The sequence below is a fragment of the Pleuronectes platessa genome, chromosome 9 (genome assembly GCF_947347685.1).
Source record: "Pleuronectes platessa chromosome 9, fPlePla1.1, whole genome shotgun sequence".
In the NCBI taxonomy this organism is placed as follows: Eukaryota; Metazoa; Chordata; class Actinopteri; order Pleuronectiformes; family Pleuronectidae; genus Pleuronectes; species Pleuronectes platessa.
Window position 1 is genome coordinate 6,034,344 of NC_070634.1, and position 20,075 is coordinate 6,054,418.

At 39.6% G+C, this 20,075-nt stretch overlaps 1 protein-coding gene across 1 annotated transcript; it reads left to right on the forward strand.

Moving 5' to 3' along the window:
• Positions 1-1,528: 1,528 nt before the first annotated feature.
• slco2a1 (solute carrier organic anion transporter family, member 2A1) lies at positions 1,529-19,556 on the forward strand. Its single transcript, XM_053431245.1, has 14 exons — positions 1,529-1,655; positions 7,870-8,007; positions 9,674-9,836; positions 10,368-10,580; positions 11,164-11,262; positions 11,355-11,494; positions 13,112-13,187; positions 13,343-13,507; positions 13,942-14,146; positions 15,275-15,422; positions 17,043-17,206; positions 17,944-18,008; positions 18,476-18,596; positions 18,704-19,556. Exons 1-14 carry the CDS (start codon positions 1,596-1,598, stop codon positions 18,822-18,824), a joined length of 1,878 nt encoding a protein of 625 aa, XP_053287220.1. The 5' UTR covers positions 1,529-1,595; the 3' UTR covers positions 18,825-19,556.
• The last annotated feature ends 519 nt before the right edge of the window (positions 19,557-20,075 follow it).

A 20,075-nucleotide genomic window follows, 5' to 3' on the forward strand; every position in this document is an offset into this window, starting at 1 on the left:
TGAGGAGCAGGAGAACGGAGCTGCTGGAGGCTGACAGCTCCGACAACCTGACAACACACCATGCTGTTTATGTGTTGATGTAAACCTGAGAGTTAACATGGGAGTAAACCTGAAAGTAAACCTGAAACTAAACTTGAGAGCAAACCTGACAATAAACCTCTGAGTTAATCTGAGATACAAACATGAGAGTAAACCGGACATATAAACCTGAGGGTAAACCTAAACCTAAGAGTTAAACCCACCAGTAAACCTGTGAGTAAACCTGAGAATAAACCTCTGATACAAAACCTCTGAATTAACCTGAGAGTTAACCTTTGAATATACATGGAAGTAAACCTGAGCGTAAACATGGAAGTAAACCTGAAAGTAAACTTGAGCGTAAACCTGACAATAAACCTGTGAGTCAATCTGAGATAGCCTACAAACATGAGAGTAAACCTGAGATAAAAACCTGTGAGTAAACCGGATATATAAACCTGAGGGTAAACTTGAGAGTAAACCTGAGAATAAACCTGAGAGTAAACCTTTGAGTAAACCTGAGAGTAAACCTGAGAATAAACTTGAGAGTAAACCTGAGAATAAACCTGAGAGTAAACCTGAGAATAAACCTGAGAGTAAACCTGAGTGTAAACCTGAGAATAAACCTGAGAATAAACCTGAGAATAAACCTGAGAGTAAACCTGAGAATAAACCTGAGAATAAACCTGAGAATAAACCTGAGAGTAAACCTGAGAGTAAACTTGAGAGTAAACCTGAGAGTAAACCTGAGAATAAACCTGAGAGTAAACCTTTGAGTAAACCTGAGAGTAAACCTGAGAATAAACTTGAGAGTAAACCTGAGAATAAACCTGAGAGTAAACCTGAGAATAAACCTGAGAGTAAACCTGAGTGTAAACCTGAGAATAAACCTGAGAATAAACCTGAGAGTAAACCTGAGAATAAACCTGAGAGTAAACCTGAGAGTAAACCTGAGAATAAACCTGAGAATAAACCTGAGAGTAAACCTGAGAATAAACCTGAGAATAAACCTGAGAATAAACCTGAGAGTAAACCTGAGAATAAACCTGAGAGTAAACCTGAGAATAAACCTGAGAATAAACCTGAGAATAAACCTGAGAGTAAACCTGAGAATAAACCTGAGAATAAATGTGAGAGTAAACCTGAGAGTAAAGCCCGTGATAATAAACCTGACAGTAAACCTCTGAGTCACCTCCAACGTCGCAACAAACACGTCCCGTCTCGCTCGCGCAGGTTATCGCTACAGCACAGGTCCGCGCGCGCGGCCGCCTCAGCCAATCAGCGCGCGGGCGGCGTGTTCCCAATTCACAATTTCCACTAAACATGCAGGCGCGTGCGGGGCCGTGTGGGCTGAGTCCCGTGCAGATTCAAGAGCGGGCGTCATTAAAAGAGCCGGGCACATCAGCAGGGGACACACACACGCACACACCTCCACACTCTGCTCGGCACTGCGCACTGCGACCCGCGGACACCGGCGGACACCCAGCGGACACCGGCGGACACCCAGCGGACACCGGCGGACACCCAGCGGACACCAGCGGACACCCAGCGGACACCAGCGGACACCCGGGGACCTCATGGACATATTCTCCCCGAAGATCATGCAGCAGCCGCGGACACGGCGCGGCAGCATTAAGGTAGCGCCGGTGCTGCAGGAGACTCACTCCACTCTCACTCCTTCTGACCTGCTACTCTTTCCTACCTGCGACCATTCAGCTGGGTTTGTTCCATAACAAGACAGACAAGTGTTGTCCCTGTTGTCTCTTGTGTAATGTTGTCCAGAGCTTCACTATCTTTACCTTCACTCCTGGGACTAACCCACAACACTTTTCTACCTTTGGTCACGCAACCCTGGTTTATTCTTTAATGAGTAGTAACTTTCCACAAATGATAACAGTGGAGTAACAAAAAGACAAGTGTTTTCAGTCCTTTTTTCCCTCTTGAGACAAAATGTTGTCCAGACCGTCAGTGTCTTGTCTCTTCACTCCTGGGACATGTCTTTTTTTAACCCACTTTTTCTTCCATTGATCGTGCAACTGGTTTATTTTTTAGATTGTTGAGATACTTTTAGCATTTCTGTCCACTGATGAGAACAGCAGAGTGAGACAAAGACAAGTGTTTTCACCGTTGTCTCCTGTGTAATGTTGTCCAGAGCTTCACTATCTTCCCTCTTCACTCCTGGGACATGCCTTCTTTTAACCCAGGCCACTTTTTTTCCCATTGATCAACAAGATAACATTTCAGAGATGTTTTCGTAACTGTTCACTGATGATAACAGTGGAGTAACAAAAAGAGTGTTTTCAGTCCTTTTTTTTTATCTTGAGACGAAACCTGAAAATATTGTTGTATTGCTGTTCAGTGTTGTCCAGAGCTTCACTGTCTTTACTCTTTACTCTTGGGACATGTCTCTCTTAACCCTGCAACACTTTTCTACCATTGATCATGCAATTATGGTTAATTTGTAGATTCTTGTTCCATAAATGTTCCCTCGTGGAGTGACACAAAAACAAGTGATTTCCATCCTGAGTGTATTGTCTCCTGTGTAATGTTGTCCACCAGAGCTTTACTCTTTACTCCTGGGACATTTCCCCTTTTACCTGCAACACTTTTTCTACCGTTGTTTATGCGACTAGATTTAATTTTAGAAAGTTGTAACTAGGGTTTATTCTAAAATGATTAGTTGCATAACTTCTCACTAAGGATGGCAGCAGCGTGAGACAAAGACAAGTGTTTTTACTATTGTCTCCTGTGTGATGTTGTCCAGAGCTTCACTCTTCACTCCCGTGACATGTCTTCTTTTAACCTGCTCCACCTTTCTACTATTGTTTATTCAAGTAGATTTAATTTTAGATTTTCGCTGCACAAGTTTTCACTAATGATAACTGTGGAGTGACACAAAGACAAGTTATTTCAGTCTGTGCTTTTCTTCACCCGCTCAGAGAACCTGAGGGTATTTCCTGCTGTGTAATGTTGTCCAGAGCTACACCTTCGACAAACAGCCTGTCAGGCAAGAAGTCCAGGTTGCAAGAGTTAAAGAAGCCCAGTCTGAACTCATCTAAATCTAATTTAAAAGTAGTTTTAATTCACTTTCATTTTTATAAAGTTTCCATGAATTGTGGGTCACCAGTAGTGACTGTAAAACAATTTATCTTTGCCTTCCGAATGAAGGAATGTTGCTTTTACCTCAAACCGCTCACGGCAGTTTAGTTATTTTACTACTCTAAGGTTTCAAGGTGCTTTACTCAATAAACTAAACTTTTAAATGTACATTTATGTTTAAATATCACCTTCACATTTCGAGGCCTGTGATTATAATTTTCACAATAAAAATCTGATGATTATTTATTATTATGATTCAAAAACAGGGGGAAGAAAAATGAACCCATCAGCGGGGTTAAAGCCAAGGGGACATTATAAAATGTTTTGTTAGACAAAAAGTAAAAAAAAACATATTGTTACAGTAATATAAGAGAAAATAAAATTTATGCTGCTTTTTTTGTTAAAAAATAACAAAATATAATAACTAAATAATAATAAAAAAATTCCTCAGAGTAGTTAATAAATGTCCTACGGATCGCCTTATCGTTGCTGATAGAATTTTGTGCAGAATAATGGAAAACGAAGACAGTTTTGTTCTTCTATGATTAACTACTTAATTCAATTTAGGTTAACTTCCTGCTCTTCCCGTTCTGAAATGAGACGTCTCACTGAGCAGAGGGAAAAGAGAAATGTAGCCGCGCTCTGTGCCAAGAGGAGCAGTTGTACCTCAGTGGCAATAATGGGAGCAAAACAGTTTGTTCCAGACGTGTGAGTAATAATGAGAAAAAACTCCCCGATGCACGCAAGTTGGTTGCTTTCAAAACTCTGTGCGAAATGACTTGTTCACTTCTTTGTGTGAATGAAGTGTGACTAATACACCTACGCTCTGCCAGTCCGGGGGAGGCCGTGAATGAAATAACATCTTAGGCAACTTCTGCGTTTCCAGAGGGTCGAGGTTTATTTGAAAAATAGTTAGCGTGTTTACCTTGTGCGTTCCACGACTGTGGTGGGTCCGGCAACTACAAATCTTCTCGTGTCCATCGTTTAGAGTTTAACCCCCCCCCCCCCCCCCCCCTCTTTGCTGAAACCAAGATGTACAAATAAAGCTAGGATGGAGGGCGGAGGACAGTGATACAGCATGGCTCATCCCATAGGCATCATCACATCATTCACTTAGAGAACTCAGTGAACTTTAGCCCTGCTCAGTCATGGTAAAGGGAGTAGTTCAGAATAAGCAGAGCGAGCAGCAGGTAATGTGTCACTGAGGTATTTCTGCAAGTATTCCCTGCTGCAGCGGGGAGTCGAGCTAACACCAGAGCTCCTGCCCCCATGTCTCGCAGTTGCAACAAAAGAGGTACACAATTGGCAGAGTTCCTTTTCACATAAAACCTAATCACTTTGCACTCATCAGAGCCAGCCCCTCAACAATGGTTTCACGGGGAGAAATCCTATCCATCCATCTTTTTCCTGACACCAGTACATGTTGTACAGCGCTTACCGCTATTTGCTCAGGTTCACCAGGACATCGGGTTTGTTTTTTTCACAACTTTGAACTTATCTACTGTGGACTACACCTACCCTGGCCTGCACCCGCTGTACCCCATCAACTTCTCTTTAAGGATATCTGTCAAAGTCCGAGCCAAGTTTCTGCTCAGGGGCACATACTATCCACATCCTGGACACTTCCCTCCACACCTCAGTGCCACTGGGCATGCGTCTCAGGACTGTGGCTGTCTCATTGAGTTAGGGGAGACATATTATACTCATATACTGGCTCATAAATTTAATTTGGGTCATTACTCGAAAGGTTCACGTTCTCTAATATTGAGATAATATTTCACTGTTCTCATACTGTCCATTGCTGCAGTTTTTCTTTTCAGCCCCTTGGCATTAGCGCCTGTCTCTTTAAGGCCCCCCCACCGATATATCCCAGTCTGCTCTGTTGTGGTTGGTCAACCGCTTCCAGGGCTAATTCCCCTAGCCTCACCTTGAGCCTAGCCAAAACAACAGTCACGAGATATATGCAGTTGGAAGACGATGAAATGTACAGTTTGCCCTTATGTACATTAGAATGTATAATTATGTTAACTAGTTGTCTCGTAGTGCTAATTTTGTAATAAACAATTATTTTGATTCACCTGGAGCGTGGTGGAGTATTACAATATGAGATTATGGAACATATTCGTGTCGCAATTGCTATCATGTCTTCACAAACGTGACATCCTAAATCTCTGCATGAAAGTGAATATGAACTTACTATTGGTGAAAATCGACAGAAGCCCTCCTTTGTTGATGAGGCTATTGTGCTGCAAATCTGTTTAATGTCTGTTTCACAATGAAGGGAGGTGATTCTGCGGCTTTCGTCTCTCTCAACTATCCTGCCAGACTTCATTCAAGTAGCTTTTCCCTTTATTTCACTTCTCTAACCGAATGGGTCAGACATTTTTAACAAAACAATAAAAGAAAAAAGAAAAATGTGCTCTTTGAAATCTGTGGCTATGTAGCGCCATAGCCACAACACGTGCCCCTGAAATAAAAGCATTTGAGAATCAAGTGTGAACTTCCCTCAATTCTTCCTCTCTCAGCAGGGTTGAGGGCTTGGACAATAACCGCCAGACAGATGGAGCGATCAGTGTTCAGAAAGGATAAATATGTACATAAACCAGGAAGAATCCAACAAGCACATTTCCTGCTTTCGAACATCAAATAGGCATAAATCACGTGTATGAGCGCTGTAGATAAATCCTGTTTTTTCAGTGTGACACGGTGATGACACATCGCAGCATTCAGCACCATTTTTATCTCGCTCTCTTTTCTTACAGCTTGTTATAGTCTATAAATAATGATGGGCTGCAAGAAAAGTTTTTTTAATCTTTTCCTAGGCTTAGAGGTGAATGTTTAATGGGTGATGGATGATGTGTTGACTTTACAGAGTTGAAGGCAAATTGTCTGAAAGCCAAAGTTGTGTCTCAACCAAGGCCTTGTCAACAATATAAATATCAATCCAACTTTGTTGAAGCCTAACCTGGATTTTAACTTGACCCGAGGTTAATTCCTTATAAAGTAACAGTCAAGGCTGCTACCATTTAGTTTTAATCTATATAAATTATAAACAAAATGTGCAATCTTTTAGATAATTTAAGACTATTTGATTAAAAGAATGAGGATGAAAGCATAAAAGCGTCTTTTGTGTGTGCTAACAAACCGTAAAGCCGAGCTTTAATAGGAGAATTACTGTTCTGAGTTGAACTCATAGTTTATTCCCCCTCAGCGATCCTGTCAGGCAGTAAACAAACTCAAAGCTTGAATTTATCACTGTTTTCATAACAAATTCACTCCTAATCTTAACACATATCTTCAGCGTCACTTGCCATTCATGGCCCCCCAAGCGAATAGAGCCATGTACAGAGGAGTCATATGAGTCTCTGCGAAAGCCTCCTGACACAAAGACAGGCGAGTGGCTCTCTCGGATGACTGGGAGTTCATCCAGCGGGTGACTCCGATCTTTCCACATCTCCGTGTGTGAAGAGACGAGACCATGAGACCACATCGCACAGCCAGTTGGAGACACGTTACACTATCAGCTCAAACAGTAATTGGTTGTGATCGGTTCCAAAATAATCACTGAATTGCTTGTTTCATTACTGGTTTGGAGAAATCGCTCCTGAGACCATTCCATTTACTCACGTATTCAACGTAAATACAACAACAACATCTGTTGCTCTTTAATATTGAAAAAAAGGTTTCCTTCTGAGCGTTAGATGAGAAGATTGATACTACTCACCCAAACATGAAGCCTTCATTCAAAGATGAGAAATTATATTTTCATAACAATTAAGGAAGTGTTCAAATCCTATACTTAAGTAGAAGTACCAAACTGTAAAAGTTTTTAAGTAAAGTATAAACATTAAATATTGAATTTGAACCCAAGATTTTTCTGTTGTTGTTTGACATGGATCTCTTCTGATCGTTTTCAGGATTGATCAATCTGCTTTTTATTATTCGATTATTCGATTAAATAATTTTTTCTTTCTGAAAAAGGTGACAAATGCTGTCACACAGAGCTCACAACCATTATCAAACTTAGTCGCCCATAAGGTGTTGACTGCAGTTCACTTATTGGCCTGTAGTGTGGTTGATAACAAGGGATTTCAAAGTGTAAAATTTGAATGATAATGTGTTTTCAGCTGCTTTTCTATCGAGGGAAGATGTCTTCAATGTGTTGAACATTAATGTACAGTATTATCTTCATGATTCATGACTTTTAAATGGACGAATGCTTCAGAGTCTTTGCCTGTTTGTTACAGCTGTTTGTTTTCTCCTCTTTACAGATCTCCTCACTGCATTTTACTTTGCAGACAATGTTGCTTCTCTAATGTTAGGGTATCCGCTGGATTGGGTGAATTAAATGTCATCTGGATGTTTGCCAGGGTTTGTAAAGCACCGGCCACATATGGGATGCTGGTGCGGCTTCTCTGAATTGATCGATGTGTCTTAAAACCATTTAAACCTCTTAGGAGGAATATGCTTTAGGTTATGTTTTAGTTTAGGTTTTATGTTTGAGTCGGTTGGGTTTCCAAGTGAGTCCAGCCAGATGTCTCCTGCAGCTGAAAAACAAAACATACACTTGACATTTATGACCATAACCTATTTTAGCTCTTATTCCATCACTATTAGAGGGTTTAGTCAGAGCATGCAGGAGCATCTTTGTGGCCCCTACCATTTTTCATAGGGTTTTCTGTTATTAGACTTATTGACTGTAGGCTCGACTACAAGAAGCCACTATGAACTTCTGTTCTGTGTCTTTCCTAGCTGTTTGTCCTGTGCCACGGCCTCCTGCAATTCTCTCAGCTGCTGTACAGCTCGTACTTCAAGAGCACCATCACCACCATTGAGAGACGCTATGGCCTCAGCAGCTACTCCTCGGGAACCATTTCCTCTCTCCACGAGGTAGGGGCCAACAACAACATACCCTCACACAGTTTGAGATCACGATAGCTTTATTTCAAGGATGTCGATGACAAAGGAGGAATTGCAGAATAAGCGACATGTCAAAATTATACTTCCCCACAATTCAGGCAGGACGCACCGAAGGAAGTATTTTGGAACATTTTTATTGCAGATACTGGGGTCAGGAGTAATGAAAGAATGTTCTGTACGTGCTTGTCGTAAAGCATACGGAATTTTTGGTGCTCAAGTGGGATTTTAATGTTTTCCAGTTTTTTGTAGGTTTCAAGTATCCATAGCCACAGGTCGCTAGTCACTACCTAAATCACTATGTTTACAGTTAGCCATTCATAGTTCCCTTGCAGCTCCAAACCTGCCAAGATTTGGCTGCACTCAGACTTTCTGGGTCATACATCAAATTTGAATGACTGATTGTATGATAATGTATCAAAACTCAGACCAAACAAGGACTGTTCATTACTGTTTTTACTCATACAATTAATATTGAAAAAATATAAAACCAAGATTTTACTATTAGTGACAAACCTGTCTGAATTGTAGCAATAGAGAGCTTATTAGCATCTTTAATATTTAGGTTTTATTGCTCACAACTAAGCTGTTTTCATTCTCACAATCTTTTGTGAGCATGGAACTTTCATTGTCAACATTATCAGATTGGAATCTATCTGATTAGTACGTCTTAAACCAGCCTAATATTATTTCAGTGATAATATTTGCCAATCGTATGCAATTATATCTAAATTAAATCTACTTATGCTCACAGGACGATATGGTAGTTATTTGCTTTTACAAATCAGTATGATAGAGTGCTGTTACCAGGTTAGATTCTCATTTGCAGCTCTTTGGCCCTGAGAGGTTCGTCAGATCGACAAATCCTGTTGGGTTCAATGAGTTGTTGACTGGTCAGGCGGCACGCTTCCTGTTATCCTTTCAGTTCCAGCTCAGTTCCCATCGCAAAAAATAGCTTTTCCTTTTGCTGTCCCCTGAGTCCAGCTCAAGGGTAAGACTACCATTCAGTTTGATCTTCAGCTACAGCTCAAAAGCAGGATTAGTCAAGTCATATTTTACAAGAAACTCATCTCCATCTGCTCTGCTAACTACTTGCCAGCCAATGCTGCGTGTACTTGGCAAGCTGGACGGAGATCAGTGCAGGCTTTGTTTTTACGATGATAATAGACATTTGATTGGTGAGAAGCCTTCCTTTTTATGGATGATTGATTCTTCAGGTTCCAGCTCAGTCTAAACTGGCGCCAATCTGAACCATAACCTTTTTTTCTTCAAGAAAAGCCAGGCGAAGATGTCTTAAATCCCTTTAAGCAATAAGGGCCTTTCAGCACATAATCATTTACCACACATTAACGGAACATTGTGGTGCACCGTGCACTCACTTCATCAGCTTAAGACGGAAACCGAACAATGGAATGTTTTGATAAAAAAGGGAAATGGTAAAGCTCAGAGGGAATAATACAGTTTGTCTTCTTCATGAGTATACATGTATAGGGTGGCTAGTATGGACTGGAGGGGAACAGCCACTGCACTAAGTTTGGATTGCTGTGCAGCTGGTCCTTTCCGTATTTGGTGTGAAAGTTTATTCAAAGTGTGAATTTAGAATCATCGATCCTCTTTGAAACCTGTGTCTGTCTCTTAGATCAGTAACAGTGTGCTGATCGTGTTCGTGAGCTACTTCGGAAATCGGGTTCACCGTCCTCGTGTCATCGGAGTCGGAGGATTACTGATGGCCGTCAGTGCCATGATCCTGACCTTACCTCACTTCGTGTCCCAGCGCTACGAATATGGCTCAGTTTTAAACAGTAAGACACAGCCCCAATGCAAACCCACAGTGCTTCTCTGTTTCCTCTGGCACTGCTATGACAGCTAATGTGACTCAGTCCAGAGCAGGGGACTCATAAATGTACAAATATGTCGGGGCAATTTATGAGACTTTACTTAAGGGCTTGTCTAGAACGCTGCAGCACTCCTCAGGAAAGTAGTCAGCAGGGGGCGGGAAAGGTTTCTGGCGTTTGGCTGATGTATTTAGAAATCATGCTGCTGGTCTGCAGCTGAACTTCAGCATAAATCTCAAGGAAATTCATAATCTCTATGCACCCGGTGCAAACTAAAGAGATTAGAATTACCCCCGCATTTTCATTTGTAATAACAATCTCCCTCTTCCTTTATTCATTTTGCCCCCAGTACCTTGGCACCGCAGAATGTTTTACTGAGGAGTCAGGGAAGCTTCAGGAAATTAAAATAGCTGGACATCTGCATCTACTGCTGTGTCACTAACTATCTCTGTGTTTTGTTTTCCCCCTGTCCCTGTGTGACCACCTGCCGGGATCCAGATCGCCAGGACATTTGCAACCTGCAGCCGAATTCGAGCGCTGTGGAGTCTTGCGGCCGTGAGGAGACCAGGCGTCTGACCGACACCAACAACCTGTGGCTGCTCATGGCCACTGCTCAGCTGCTGTTTGGTGTTGGCTCGGTGCCCATCCAGCCCTTTGGGATTTCTTACATCGATGATTTTGCAAGACCTGGCAACTCCCCTATTTACATAGGTGAATGGCCTGTAGTTGTTTTATATGATAACGACACAATCCGACAGCTGTTATACTGGGAATGCTGCAATTTTATAAGCTCTTTAATCTGAAGTGTAAATATTTTTTATTTTAGACTATTAGAATTGTAAAGGTTTAATTGAAATCCAAGCGGTATTCTTTTATTGTGGGTTCGTGTTTTCACATGCATTATAGCAAAACTGATAGACAGTTTTGTTTTGACGTAGATGAAATTAGACTTTTGAATGGTGGTACTTTTTTTTCTATTTTCTTATGCAAAAGTAAAACAAATATTTTTTATTTAAAAAAAGCAGAGACACTGTAACGGCTGTGTGCTCAGTGGTCTGCCAGTAAAAATTGTAGAATCAAGTTTGAGAGAGAGAGACAAAATAATTAAATTCATATCAATTATTTTTTTATTCTATATTCGTTAACATAAAAGCCTGAATCTATACAAACTGTTAATAATTTGTCATAGAATATTATCATGCAAATAACAAATTGACAATTCTAAGGTCAAGATTTGGTCAGAAAATCCCTCAGCAGTATCAAAGAAACTCACAGTCCTTCCTATCATTCACAGCCATCCTGTTTTCTGTATCTGTGTTTGGGCCTGCCCTTGGTTACATGCTGGGCTCCGTCATCCTGCGGATCTATGTGGATGTGGACAAACTGGGTTTCGGTAATGATGCTGTCTTTAAAGGCCTCATGTTATTTTACAGACAGTTTAAAGCAGCATAGATGCTTCATTGTTGTGTCTGGTGTCTCCTGCAGGGGTCGAACACGAGCTGATACCGGGTGATCCTCGCTGGGTCGGGGCCTGGTGGATTGGCCTGCTCATCACCGCCGGCTGCCTCGTTCTCACATCCATCCCCTACTTCTTCTTCCCTCATAGAATGCCTTCAGAGGACAACGTAAGTCATACACAGGTCTTTAGTTCAATTCATGTTTAATGAAAAAATATTAAAAGGATTTATCTTTGGTTTATATAAAGGTATTAGCCTTTCCTGCCGCTATACAATGTAAAATTGTAAGATTCGGTGTGTTAATACTCCATATCTAAGACCCTCATGCTTTACTGACATCTACAGGCTGAGCATCAGTATTGCAAGTTGACTTTAGCTCTATCTTTCTGGACCATCTTGAAGAGACAACATGTAACTCAGTATTGTAATAGCAGTAGTAACATGTACAATTTAACTCTCAGAATTTTATTTTGTATTTATTTATTTATGACTAGTGAAATATTTCTGTGTGTATCAGGCCTTTCTAAAAAGAACATTAAGATAAGATTAGTCTGTTGCTCTACAGGGATTTTATCTTCTCATGTTTGAAACCACATTCCAGCCTTGTCCAGGACTTGACCTGGTAAAAATGTTTAAAAGATAAGAGTCTAATTTCCCCCGTTTAATAAATCTCATTATCAGCAAGTGAACATTATGACTTCATAAGCAAGAACACGCACCACACTTTCCATAGAACATACGATGTAAGTAATGGCGGGTTTGGAATATACATAAAACAGATTGATGACTATAACACCTGTAGAATAATCCACCCTGAATAAACAAATATAAATATCATATTCATGTTAGTCCATTGTGTACATCACAAATTAGTTTTTCATAGAAATTAATAACACTTGATGGTTGACTAAACAAAATAGCTGAATGGTTCAATAGTTAACTAAAAAAGAATAGTTTAAATAATATACTAACTAAAATGAAGGAATAAGAGGTGGCAAAACCTAAATAATTGATACAGATAGTTAGTTAAACAAACTTTAAATTGGTTTAAATGCATTTAAATTGATCTAGCAACCTAAAATTCGATTAAAATGTTAAAAGGTTTGATAGATGCAACAAACTAATATATATAAAATAGTTAACCTTATGTAATGGCCAAACAGCTAAAAGTAAAAAATGTCAGTTGCTGTCACTCTACCAGTAGAAGTATGGATGCCAGTGTGAACACATTACATATCTAAAAGTAAAGTATTACGATACAGTCTTATAACATTCACCCTAGTTCCACTGAAGCTGTTTGGTGGCGTCGATCAAAGGCTACTTGAGGTCCAGTGCATCTGATAAAAAGTTTTTTTGAAAAATCGAAATGTTTACCTTCCTTTCAAGTTTACATTGAAAGCCATTTAATAAAGAACCCTGACTTTTCGGTATGATGAGCCACGGAAGGAATCTCCAGGGAGACGAAATCTCTGCAGAAATCTTTCATTATGTTTTGGATGATTTTGAAAGCCGTGACACCACGGGGCCTTTACTCAGAACTGTCAGTTCAGTCTATCAGTCCCATATTACATTAGAGCAGCAAAAAAGAGACAGAGGCCTATATTGTATGGGAATATGGCATGAAGGAAAAAGGTAGGGGAAAGTAACAAGGGCGGAAATGATTTTGTAATGTATCATACCCCATGTTCATTACATGCCAACTAAATGATGAACAATAAACACTAAATGTTGTGATTATGCACACACACATGCTCCATGTAACAAATCCTGAATTTCATTTTCCAGGTGATTGGAAGGGAAAATGACATAAATGGTGACTTCAAGAAGAAGCCAGATGTCTCTTTATTTGATTTCCTGAAAAGTAAGTTTATTATTATATTTGCAGAGGAAAAAGTTTCAAATTAGATTCATATGATAACTGAACATCATTTTCTTTTGTCAACGTGCTCTGTAATAAATACACAGGCAGAGACGTTTTGCTGATCAGTGTGTCTGTGTGTGATTATGTCTCATCAGTGTTTCCCAGAATGTTCATCCACCTCCTGTTGAGTCCCCTCTTCCTGATGCTGGTCCTGGCCCAGTGCTGCTTCTCCTCAGTGATTGCGGGTCTCTCGACGTTCCTCAACAAATTTCTGGAGCGGCAGTACAGCACGTCGGCCTCCTACGGCAGCTTGCTCGTAGGTAGGTACTGTAACGCTGGTGCTCCAGGAGCAGAGCGCACAATAGATCACAATCGTCAGCTGGCTGCTAAATAATTCAAGTCATAATGTACGTCAGTGTTCATATTAAACCTTTCTTATGAACTGTCTGGAGGAGAAATGAAACAGCCGGTTAAAATAATTTAATGGGAGCTCTGGAGTGTATCAGCCCACTTGCTCTATGGCTTCTTTCTAAAAAGTATATTAGGCTGTCATCTTCTCTAACATTACATTTATTTGGATTTGTGTGTTGCAGCCATTAATTTATTTCCAGGCTACTATTGTGTCATGTTTCAGCTTACAAATGAAGTGAAACATCACATGATGGTAGCGAATCTCCTCTGGAACTCTTTAGTAGACAATAAATTACTGTGCTTTACTTGGAGATACTGTAACTCGGCTGTTCATGGTTCCCAGGTGCTGTGAATCTGCCAGCAGTAGCAGTGGGGATGCTGATTGGTGGACTCATCATGAAGAAGGCGGGTCTTTCTCTGAAGACGATCCCACGCTTCTCTGTGGTCATGCTGACCACGTCCACCCTCATCTGTATCCCGCTGTTCTTCATGGGCTGTCCCACCCAGAACGTCTACGAGGTCAATCACTTTCAGAACGAACAGTCCAGGTGGGTGTGAACATTGATTCTCAAAGGTTTGGTCAATCTGTTTTGGTTACATTTTATCGTATGTTTCTGTTTAACTTACTATGAATGACATACTAACCCAAATGCAATGAAATCAAGATGCAGTCTTGAAAAGCCGCCAAAATAATCTTGCTCGTTTGCCGAATGGCAATACTATAGTTGGTAAAAACTAGTGCACAGATCAACACGAAACTAAGTGGATGTTTGCAGTATGGGTGAGGGAAAAATCTCAGATCCAGGAATTATCTTTTAACTTTCTAACCATTGCGATGCGTTTAATTCCATTTTCCAATTTAAATTTGTACAATTAGGGGCAGATAAAAAAAAAATCCAGATCTAGTGAATTAAATGTGGTTTCATAAGGGGTCATGCAGGAGATTTTTTTTTACCCCAGAAGAGCCGCTTTTCAAGTCCTATAATTGAATCCTTGTTTACTTGTGATGCTAGAAAAGTCAATACAATTATCCGATGAGAGGATGTTTTTACTTTTTATTTTATTTGCACTGGTGGGACAGAAACCGCGAGTGTAATGTTCAGAAGACAAATCTAAATAAGCAGACAATTCTTACATTGAACATTAATACATTTTATTGCCAAAATGCAACTTGTGTCCTTGATGCAAACCTATTGAATCCTAGAAAGTGAAAGTAAGTCACCAACATCCTCAACTAGAAAACGCATAAAAAAGTTGTTTTTCCTCCGTAAGCAAACTGCCTGAACTCAGTTTAATGTGTGTGTGTGTAAATTCAAATTTATTAAAAATCAAAGCATTTAATCCTCTGGGATTTTTATGTCAACATGTCATGATATGTCTTTTATTAACATGACATGTCTTTTTTGGCTCTACTCTATCAGCAAACAAAAAAATGGGGATGTGAAATACGTGGATAGATGGGGAATGTGCAGCACAATCAATATTCAGATTCAAACTTAATAGTCAATTTGAACCGGAGTTGACATTTATATTGGCTGCAACAGATGATCTTCATTGTTTATTTGACAACTTGCCTGCCAGAGGACATTAAAGTTTTCTAAGTACTCGGTCGTTAGCTCTTAACGTCAGTCCCAAGTACCTGATTTATTTTGACAGTCTCTCTCTGCCCTCCTCAGGCCACTCTCCACGTGTAACTCCAACTGCTCCTGTCCTGCCAGCGCATTCAACCCTGTGTGTGGGTCTGATGGTATCGAGTACATCTCTCCTTGTCACGCAGGCTGCACCAACTTCACAAAAGAGCCCAGCAACAGCCTCAGGGTTCAGGTCAGTGCCTCCTTTGAACACCTGCTCATGGTTTTCTCCCTCAGTAAATACCTGCAGGTTAGGCTCTGGTACATTGATAAATGGAACCTCAGCACACAATGATCAGATGTTTGTGCTGTAAAAATAAAATTACGCCTTTAGTTTAAACTTGGGAAAATGTGTATTGCCCTTAAATGAGATCATACAACAGGCTCAAATCATCTGTTAAATCATGTGACGCACAGAGTAATCATGTTAGATTGGAATGTTAGATAAAGTATGTTTATTCCAAGGAAAAAACTGAAGGTCCAAGAGGAGAGAATTTGTTTTTACAGCAGGGTGCACAAAACTCGTATAATTGACTTCTATAAACTTCCATAATTTTCTCAGTGTGTGATGAAGGCACAAGCATTTGGTTCCTGTCCCAGCACAGGATCTGTGAATTAGCCTGTAAGGTTGTAATTAACATTTAACTTTGTGCTGGTGCACGGAGAGAACACATACTGCAAATATAATGCCATTAAGACAGACAGACTCTTTGTTGGGATTAGACTTTTCTGTTAAATCGCTCTTTTTTTGGTTTAAGTTGATACTCGGAACAGGCCTTAGATAATCGATCACAGCAGCAGTGATATGAAGCCTGAGACCGTCATTGTTTGTCTCTTCAGCCAGTCGCTCCTGATGCTAACAGGAAGCCAGTGGCTCACGATCAATGTTTCATAAATGCTTCTAAGTCCCAGAGCATATAGGAGGAGTTTTAAGAAGGATACGATGTCAGTATTTAAACATCACAGCTTGTGAGTAGTCTTCCAGAGGATGGATTTCTGTGACTGCTAATAGAGTATTAGTCAGTTTGACTGAGCATGTTAACCTCCATGTAACACAGAAACACAGATAGTGATGACCATTGCTGGCTTAATGGATTCATCCCCAGAAATCACAGGATAATTATGTTCCCCTTCCCTGTGGACTCAGATGTCCACATGTGGGCAACTGGCATAAAAGTTAATGGTAATGTATGAATGTTCGGGTAAGGTTTGAATGAAGGAAAAAAAATTAATCTAACTTTTCTTCACATTATTATCTCTATTTAGTGTTTACCCTAAAAGTGACATTTATTTATTACAATTTAACATGGAAAACAGAAAAAAAAAACGTTTTAGCTGTAAATCAAAAATTGGGTCAAAACTAATAAGTCATGATATAATATAATAAAGAAATAGCAGAGCTCCTCATCATAAACAAAGAACAAACATTTTATTATATTTAATAAATAATAAATACATGTAAAATTGAGAAGCCTAAATCTGTGTAGCTGCCCATAAATGCGCCACCACGTCTTTTTTAGAGTACTTAATTTTGTATGGTTGTAAACTTTAGACAGTCACCCTTTGTGGGGGGGAATATTTATATACAAAGTTTTAAAGTATATATAATTAGCATTCAGTCATATTGTGGAGTAGCTGTTTTATGAAAGCTCCACATTAAAACAGAGAAAACCCATTAATTTAAAAGTTTCAAATCAAGCAGATACACTTTATTCATTCCTAATGAAAGGGAAGAGTATTACAGTATATGTAAAGCGTTTCCTTTGTACAGATACGAAGATGAATATTGTCTTTACTTTCTTTCGTGATGCAGCTGTACACCGACTGCAGGTGTATATCTGGGGGCCAGGGTCACGCCCGTCCGGCTGGCTGCTCCAACAGCTGCCCTCATTTACTTCTACCCGTCATCCTCGTCATCTCTCTGGCATCACTCGTCGCCTGCTTCACTCATAACCCCATGTACATGATGCTGCTTAGGTAAGAAGCAGGTTTTACACTTTACTGTACACACATGAACATCTGGTAAATATACGATATGTTAAAAAATAAGTTTAAGTCCCTAGTATTGATTTAACAGACGTTTAAAATACAATCTGCTTCCCTCCTGTTCAGACTTTTACGATGATTTTATGGACTTCCTATTTCAATCTAGTTGCCTACAAATACAGTATGTGGCAACAAAGATGTATTATCTTCTTTTGTTTTTAATCGTTTTTCTGTTAAATTTATCCAAATCTGATCTCACATCTTTCTCCCCAGCCTTCGGTCATGTTTTATATTCAGATTCTTTAAAAGATTCGGAGAAACCATGAGCTACTCTTTTCTGTCAGGCAACTCTCAAAAGTCAACAGCCAAAGTTAAATAGAACGACACTCCTCCAAGGCATTGTCGTTTTTGCATAAACAAACCATCCAATAAACAAATGGAATGGTTAAAGTAAGTCAACATATTATAGGCCCTCAATGAAGAAGAATTAAGAATGAATGTAAAACAAACAGACTGTCACACAAGCTGGGAAGATTAATTCCAGAAAAGTTTACAAAGTTGCTCCGACAGTTTCTTTCTGTGATTTTGCACAAATGATGTGCAACAGTGGGTTTTTAATACAAGACTGACTGAAGTGCCCACACATCACTGTCATATATGTCCAGTGAGTAGAAAATGGTAGAAGATGCTGGTATTGACTTTTTCATTTATTTTCATGTTCATTTCAGATGTGTTCCCTCTGAAGAGAAGTCATTTGCTATAGGAATCCAGTTTTTACTCATGAGGGTATTAGGTAAGTCAGGATGCCAGTATTCTATTTGGTGAAATTATCAAATCAATATCTTATAATTGTATTAAGGATATAAAGTATCTAATATATATATTTTTAAATTATAAATAAATTGTATGAAATGTATAAATCAATACATTTTGCAATAATTTGCGAAATCTTTTCAAACTCAACTCACTGTCTGATTATTTAAATATTGTTTTTATTTTTTTATTTTATTGTTATTTTGTATTTACTTATATAATTAAATATTCCATTATCAAAATTATCATAAAATTGGAAAAATGACATTTTTCATTAAATATAAATAAACTCCAATAAAACTAGGTTTTTATTCAGATAAGAATAATTAACAGTTCATAATAAAAATAGAGCTAATTTTCTATAATACTGCATTTTAACAAAGATTCTTTAGATTGCCCTCTTGTAGGAGATTGAATATGTTTGCACTCTCTCCCCTCCTCCCTCAGCCTGGCTGCCTGCCCCCGCTCTCTTCGGGATGGCCATTGATTCGTCCTGTATCTGGTGGAAGCGCGTGTGCGGAAAGAACTTTAGCTGTGGTTACTATGACAACAACATCTTGAGGAACCGGTATGAGAACTCATCACCTATCGTACAATCACACAGATATCACACACACATATGCAGTAGAGGTGCAGCACTGCTGACACTCACTTCCCTTTGTCGGACTCCTGCAGATACCTGGGCCTGCAGGTGGGTTATAAGGTGATGGGCATCGTGCTGCTGATGATGCTGGGGTGGAAGGTGCATCGGACCCAGGAGTACAGTCTGGAGAAGAGGCCCGAAGGACTCCTGTGACACCGCTGAGCCTGCGTGTTGACTGAAGCCTCCCTGTTTCTTAAAGCTTGGCTGTGGTGTTGAACGTGTTGGAGAGCAGGGAGAAGTGCTGAGAAAAGCTGTGTCAGCGGGAGAGGGCCACAAGCCAAGAGAGGCCTGGACTTATCTGGATGTCTGTAGGCCCACTTCACTACGTGGTGCGTCACTGTTTGAAGAAAATGTTTCAAAACAGGTTCATTTTATGGATGCTTTAAAGCGTCTGATAGGAATTGCTTTGTGAATATGACCCACTCATTACACGAGAAGACAGAGGAGCTCAATCGCCTCTCTTGTATGGTACCTCACAACATTTGACATGTAACAGTCTGACCAATGATAAAACAGCAGATAATCTTTGTATATTACTTGTTCCTATGAGGTCGGACTCTATGCAGGTTCCTCCACGCGATGGGAACATACTCTGTAACTAATTACCTGTATAGCTTAATATTTAAGTTTATTTTTTAAGATGTTTGTCTCAAACTTAGAGACATCTGTGATAACTTCAATAGTCATTTCATGTAACCTCATATATATATACAATGCTAGATTTTAATCCAATACTAATGACGTGATATTAATTAAATATGCTGTTACTCATAAAATTGAATTAACCATGCACATTATCTACTGGTGTAGTCATATGGATGTTATTACAGTGGAGTGCATAGACGTGTAAGCCTTGCTGTCTAATAAAAACCATATACACTATAATTAATCAGGTATGGGTGATTATTTATTTTTTCATTTTTCAGGCTGGAGAATGAACCCAGCAGAGTGAGCAACCCCAATTCACTCAGACTAACTGCTTTTCAGTTAGATATGATGTTTTTATTCATTTCAAATGAGTTCAGTTTCACTGTGACCTGTTTTTTTATTTTCTCTTGTGACTCTGGCTTTTAAAGTGATCCAGTGTCAAAGTCCTATTTTAACATTTTTGTTCTCAATCTAATTCAAAAACTTTAACAGTATTTAATCAAATGATCGTGGATGCATTTAATGCAGACTTGGAGCACACAGGGCCTCACAACTTGACATTTTGTATACATTTTAATTAAATATCACTGTGCATCTGTATGGGCAGTGCAACTCTGCCCATGGATGTCTTCTGTGGCTTTAGAGGAGCTGCCTGAAGTCTAAGATATTAACCCCGGCATCAGGTGACCTCAGCTTGGGCTGTGATGCAAACTGGCAGTTTTTCAAATGTGGACATGAACCTCATGGATGAGGTCA

Excerpts from the sequence above, each read along its gene's own strand:
- slco2a1 (XM_053431245.1), top strand. The coding sequence starts at position 1,596 with ATGGACATATTCTCCCCGAAGATCATGCAGCAGCCGCGGACACGGCGC. Across the intron at positions 17,207-17,943 it reads ATGTACATGATGCTGCTTAG|ATGTGTTCCCTCTGAAGAGA; the intron begins GTAAGAAGCAGG and ends TGTTCATTTCAG. Across the intron at positions 18,009-18,475 it reads TTTACTCATGAGGGTATTAG|CCTGGCTGCCTGCCCCCGCT; the intron begins GTAAGTCAGGAT and ends CTCCTCCCTCAG.